Source organism: Tupaia chinensis, unplaced genomic scaffold (genome assembly GCF_000334495.1).
Source record: "Tupaia chinensis unplaced genomic scaffold, TupChi_1.0 Scaffold147351_1, whole genome shotgun sequence".
NCBI lineage: Eukaryota > Metazoa > Chordata > Mammalia > Scandentia > Tupaiidae > Tupaia > Tupaia belangeri.
Window position 1 is genome coordinate 1006955 of NW_006207202.1, and position 6522 is coordinate 1013476.

Sequence of the window (6522 nt, forward strand, 5' to 3'; positions counted from 1 at the left end):
CCACACCCTGCCCCAAGGGCTGCTTCCTCCCTCCTCCGTCCACCCGGCCCCTGGCACGGGAGGGTCCCTCCGCCCCCAACCACATCTGGTTCTCGTTAGGGTCTCCCAGGATGCCTCTTCCTGAGGCCCCCTGCCCTGGGGGAGGTGGGCAGGAGGATTAGGGGTGATTAGGAGTGCTCCTGGCCAGGGATGGAGGAGGAGGCCAGGAGGGGCTGGGCCCTGTTATAAATAGCAACACCAGGGCTTCAGCAGTCCATCATTCACTGCAGCTTCCAAGTTCAGTCTCCAAAATTCCTGCAGCTTCTGCGGCCGGGGTCAGGGTGACGCCAGTGCCGCTCCCCACCCACTCCCTGTGCCTGATCCTTCCTTCTAGCCCTGTGTAGGGTGGGGTGGCCCAGGTGAGCCAGGAAAGGTACAGCAACCGCCAGCCACGCAGACCCGCGGGGCTCCCAGCCTGGATTCGCATTCTTGCCGTGTTGCCTTGGACAAGAGACTCCCCCTCTCTGAATAGGGGTGGGTGATGATAAACTCCAGGTACCCAGGTACTCTCATCCTGTGATGAGAATGTAAAGCACTGAGGAGGTGCCAGGCCTGGTGGGGACCTGGGTGGCACTCACCGTCACGGTCATCGTCACCATTACGAGTTTACAAGTACTGATAGGGGCTCGGTGTGAGCTGCTGTCACTGTCACCGTTATTGTCACCGTGATGGGTTGGTAGGATTAAGTGACACACTGTGTGTGTAGCGCCTCAGAGCCTTACATTAGTAAACCCCCGTGATTGTTAATGGACTTCACTCAAAACACGCCTGGCACGCAGTAGGCCCTCAATAAACGGAAACTGTGGTTACCAGGAAAGGCCAAGGCGGGGGCGCGGGCAGAGATGGACGTCTGGAGCCTTGGCATGTTCACTGGTCATCCCAGCGCGAGAAGCTTATCTTGCCCCGGCCACGCAGGGCCCTGGACGGTCATTGGCGGCGCTTGGTGGGTGTCCCTTGTTCCCAGCTGGGTGAGCTGGGGGTGGGGGTCAGCAAGAGGGCCCTGGCCTGTCGCAGGCAGCTCGTGACTCCTAGGAGGGCTTAGCCGCTCATTAATCACCTAAGCGGGGCTCAGCATTCTTGAAATGCCAGCGGAGGCCAGGGAGAGGCCTGGGCAGGGGGCTCCCAGGGACCCCAGGGTTTGGGGGCCTGGAGAAGGAAGATAGCCACTGTTAGCTGAGCACCCACTATGTGCCAGGCACATGACAGACCTTATCTTGCTTCATACTTATAGGCTCCATGAAGCATTCATGTCCCCTTTTTACTTATGAAGAGACTGAGGCTCAGAGAGGGTGTGTGATCTGCCCAAGGTGACGCAGCAGGGAACGGCTGAGCCAGGTTTTGTTCCTGGCCCTGTCCGAGCTGTTTCCAGGTCTCATCAGGGGGAGCATGTGTGAGGGGCAGACCCCAGACTTGAGGCTTCCGAGGTCTGCAGGAGGGGCTCTCCTGCCTCAATGGGCTGGCCAACCTGGGTTGGCAGTGTGGGTGGGGCTGCCCTCCACTATCGGGGTTGACGCATCTCCTACGTCAGCCCCCTTATCACCCCGCCCTCGGCTCCCCCCGCAAGGTGACCCTGGGAGGAGAAAGGCCAGCGCCTCCCCCTCTGCTCTCTCCTCTCCTCACGAAGCCTGAGAGTGCTGGGCCGCCTTTTCTGTGAGTCCCTCCTTTCAGAGGGCTAGAGCCAACAGGGAAGGCCCTGGACAGTCAGGCAGGCCAGGAGCAGAGCTCTGGAGGCCAGTACTCCCCACTTGCTGTGAGGCTGGCCCAGACCCTACCTCTCTGGGCCTCTGCCTCCTCTGGAGATGGGGGACAAAGCGCCACAGTCCCCAACACAGGGGGTGATGGGTATTTCCAGTGAGGATGGGGTGAGGCTGGCCTCTCCTTAACCTGTCCCCCACTCCCTGCTGCAGCAGGAACCCAGGGTACAGGAGGCTCCCCGAGCCCCACCAGTCCTTCAGGATGTATGGTCCCAGCCAGCTAGGCCTCAGCTCCCACAAGCCTGCAGCTGGGCCTTTTGGAGCTGGTCACAGGAAGATAGGGCAGGACAGCCTTTGCAGGTGCCAGCCATGTAGGGTGGTGGGCACTCACTGGGCAGTCGCCTAGATAAAGCACCTCATTTGCTCCTCATAGCACCCCATTAAACACAAGGACAGTAACCCCATTTATTTATTTGTTTTTTAGTTTTTGCTGTTGGGTGTATGTACTCACCAGAAAGTGACAGGGAGACAAAGGGATAGAGATAAATCACTCCCTAGGGGGGATGGCCACATGGCAATCCCTTCTCCTCCATTCTCCTCTCAAGATTTTGGGCATGCACACACATGTGCCTGTAGGGAGTTTCTAGCCATCGGGTCTGGGATTCAAACCATGGTCAGCCACATGAGAGCCCAGCACCTTAACCACTACACCACCTGCTGGCCCCTCAGTGCGATTTTTAAACTGCTGGGTCTGGGACTCTTCCCACACAGTCAGCCACATGGGATCCAGCCACTTTAACCACCACGCCACCTGGCTGGCCTGAAGTTTCTTTCTTTCTTCCATGAGTATGAAAGAGAGAGAGAGGGCCCAGCAGTTAGCATAATGGCTATGTCTCTGGACTCCCACGTAGTCGACCGCGGTTCGAGTCCCAGACCCGGTGGCTTAAAACTCATGCCAGGCGCGTGTGCATGCGTGCCCAAGATCCCGAGAGGAGAATGGAGGAGAAGGGATTGCAGCATGACCATCCCCCCTGGGGAGTGATTTCTCGCTTTCTGTCTCTCTGTCTCTGTCTGGCAAGTGCACGTGCCCTATAGCAAAAATCTCTCCAAAAAGAGAAAGAAAGCGGGAAAGAGAGAGCACTCAACAGGGTCCTCATGCTGGGATCCACCAGCAGCCGCAGCCAGCCCCGGAGCATGGGTGCACGTGTGCCTGGCGTGTTCAGGGAACTCTCCAGACGTGAACCTGAAACCTTCTTATGTGGGTCAGCCTTGCAGAGCATTTTGGTACCATCACGGCTCTGTCAGGCTCCCAGTAACCCCACTTCACAGAGGAGCGGAAGGGCCTGGTTCCTTTCCACAGCTAGAAAGGGGCTCAGAGAGGAGTGTGTGGTGTCTGTGTCCCCACCTCCATGCTCTGGGCCTCTGCTCTCCCTGAAGACTCGTGGTGGCCTTGTGGGCTGTGGAGGGCGGAGCTGCTTCCTGGAGGGGTGTCTAGTGGAAGGTGGGGAAAGAGCTCAGAGTGAGAAGGTGCGGGCGGAGCCCTAGCCCTGGGAGCCCCAGGCCTCAGGAGCCAGCCCTCTCTATGCTTACCTGCCCCCGCCCCTCCATGCAGGCCATGACATCAACGGTGCCCTGGAGCCCTCCAACATCGACACCAGCATCCTGGAGGAGTACATCAGCAAGGAGGACGCCTCCGACCTGTGAGTTGCCCCTCGGCCAGCCCTGTCTGAGCCCTGCCCCTTGTGGCCTCTGCCTCTCACCTGGAAGGTGTGGGGTCGGACCGGGCGGTGAGGTGGTCCAACCTCTGGCACTGCCTCTCATCCTTTCCCAGGGCCGACTTCTCCGCAGTATGCCCGGGTCCATGGGCTGGGGGGCGGCTGCTTCCCAGGGGGGCCAGGCTCCTGGCTGTGGCTGAGCCTCCTCCCTTCTCCGCAGCTGCTTCCCTGACATCTCTGCTCCAGCCAGTGCGGCCTCCTACCCCCATGGGCAACCAGCGATCCCCAGCTCCAGCGGGGTCCACCACCTGAGCCCCCCTGGGGCTGGACCCTCCCCAGGGCGCCATGGTCCCCTCCCACCCCCTAGCTACTGCGCCCCACTCAACTGCAACAACAACAACGGCATGGGCACCACTCCCAAGCCCTTCCTGGGGGGCTCTGGGCCCCCCATCAAAGCAGAGCCCAAGGCTCCCTATGCCCCAGGGTGAGTGAGGGCAGGGAGTGGGGTGGGGGTTAGGATCCAGGGACCCAGAGAAGGCAGGGTGTGGGAAGGGCCCAGGGCAATAGGCTGCCCTGTGAGTAGGGAAGGGATGGGGAGGGGCCTACAGGGACAGGCTCAGGGGAACTCACCGGCTTTGTCCGAAGAGAGTAGGGGCCACAAGGTCTCTGAGCTGGAGAGCGATGTGTGCTAGACAGATCTAGAGGGCTAGACAGATCTAGAACGGGTAGACCGTGGATGGAGGGGGTGAGACTGGAGGCTCCGAAAGTTTACATTCCTGGGAACACCTACACACGTGCGCGCGTGCACACCCACGTGTGAACACACACGCAGGGCACCTACATGCCCTTTACTGTGCTGACTCCCATCCAGTGCCTTGTACATCAAGCCGACACGTTGGCCATGGGAGTGGCCGATGGCTCAGATGTAGTCCCTCAGGCTCCCCTGCCCGAGTGAGTCTGGAGCCCAGAACTTACCCGATAAAGCCTTACCTTCCTGGGCCCTTTCTCTGCATCTCTCTGGGAGTCCACACCGTGGGCTGACTCACACCCGAGCTGGGTGGCTTTGACCAAAGCTTCCGGGTGGCCACTGGTCTACCAGACGGCCTGGGATTCCCTGGCATGTGCTCATGGGGAGCACGGCCTGGACTCTTCAGAGGAGCTCAGAGAAAGTTCTGGGATGTGGAATCCTGTCTCAGGGTGGAAGAATAATCAAATGTGGGTGCGTGAACTCTGCAGTCGGACAGCCCAGCTCCCGCTCAGGGCCCACCATGTGCCTAGTTAACTCACGGCCTCTGTCATGGCCTCAGGTTCTTTATCCATACAGCAACTCCCAAACAGCTTATCCCTGGAGGCGGAAACTGAATGAGGGTGAGCAGAGGTCACGCTAGGTGGAGGGAGTGGAGGGATGCAGCCACAGGCAGTGTTCCCTGAGCTCCCTGGCATGTGGAGGCATGGCAGTAGAGGCCAGACTTGGGGTTCTGGGGTGAACCTTTGCTACAGAAGTCAGACTGCCTGCTGAGGCCATGAGGCTGTCTGTAAGCCACTGACCCAGAGGGCAGAAGGAAGAAACAAACACTTAGTGAGTGCCTGCCGAGTACCTGCTACTGTGCCTGTCACAGCTCTGTGTGCGCTTAACCTTCTCCGTATCACAGGGGACCCCAAAGGGGATCTCGGTTGCTCCCTACAGCACAATTTTAATGGCACAACGAGGCCCAGAGAGAGAAAGGGCCTTACCCGGAGCCACACAGGAATCCTGTGGTCGGAGCCCTGTTCTGGACAATAGCAAGACAGACACGTCCCTCCTGTAGTGGGCTGCAGCCTGGCTGGGAAGAGGGTTGTTCATCAATATATCACCGAACAGAGGAATACGGAGACTTGAGAGGAAATAAGGAAGGAGCGCAAGGTCCTGTGGACTGGGGGTGTTTGCAGGGACTGAAGGATGTGAAAAACCTTGACGAAATAGCTAGAAAAACCCAAGGCTATTGCCACGGGGTTTAGGGAGTGGGCAGGAGATGGTGGACCCGGGGTTGGACAGGCCTGGGTCAGCCTGCCAGGCCTGAGGCTGTGGTGCAGAGTGTGGGTGAGTCCCCGTTCACTTTTTTGTATCATTCTCATAAAACCTGCAGTGTTCATATTGTCAGATCTGTTTTATAGATATGTAAACAGGGCCCCAAATGTGCATAGGTGGTTTGTCCAGGGGTGCACTGGGCTTCTGCAATCAGCCCAGGACTGTGTCCAAGATAGTTCAGTGGCCCTGGGCATGGTGGTGGGGAGTCTACCTACGTGGGGACCAGGGATGACCAGAGCTGGTCACATGACTGGAGTCTCTCCCTCGCTGGGTTCACGCAGGACATGTTGACCTCTGGGGTTGAGTTTGTTCTTTTTCCTGAACCACTGATAAAATAAAACCTGTAAGAAAAAAATATATATACCCAGGCCCGACCAATCTGGCTCCCTGCCCAGCCCACACCTGCCTCTGTCAGGGCAGCCTCCAGTGACCTGCTGAGCCTCCCCAGACCCAGCCCTCTATGGCCCTCTGTTTCCAGGAAGCTGTCAGGCTTCTGTGGGTGCAGGAAAGGAGGAATAGGCCGGCCCCTTAGTCTGTGGAGGAGGTCCTTGCATCTCTGGGCCATCAACAGGGACATTGGTTAGGTACCCCAAATGCCCCAGTAAGTTGGGATCTTAGGCAGGACCCTGAAGCCCCCCACTCACAATTCAGACCCAGGCCCTGCCAGGCACCCCAAGGTGGGTAGAGAAACACTTCTAAGAGTAGGTGTGAGGAGGCCTCAATGACCCCAGCTTCTGGGAGTCTCTGGACTCCCATAGAGGAGCCGCCCGGCTGGAAGGGAGAGGGCTCAGCTGCCCCCCAACAGCCCTTCCTCCGGCTCCCCCCCGCAGCACACTGCCGGACTCTCCCCCAGACTCGGGCTCTGAGGCCTACTCCCCCCAGCAGGTGAATGGTGAGTCCAGCGGGCACCGCCCTCCCCCTCCGGGGTTTGGGCAAGTGGTTGGGGCGGCCTTATCGGGGAGGGCGGGCGGGAGGGAGGGGGCCAGCGGCTGGCCCAACGGGCCGG

General features: G+C 59.2%; 1 protein-coding gene across 1 annotated transcript in view; it reads left to right on the top strand.

Annotated features, from left to right (window-relative positions):
• MYRF (myelin regulatory factor) overlaps positions 1-6522 on the top strand; it is a 40552-nt gene that overhangs the window by 11863 nt on the left and 22167 nt on the right. The window contains 3 exon segments of the mRNA XM_006169652.3: positions 3346-3433; positions 3669-3932; positions 6347-6408. Coding sequence (XP_006169714.2) covers positions 3346-3433; positions 3669-3932; positions 6347-6408 — 414 coding nt within the window.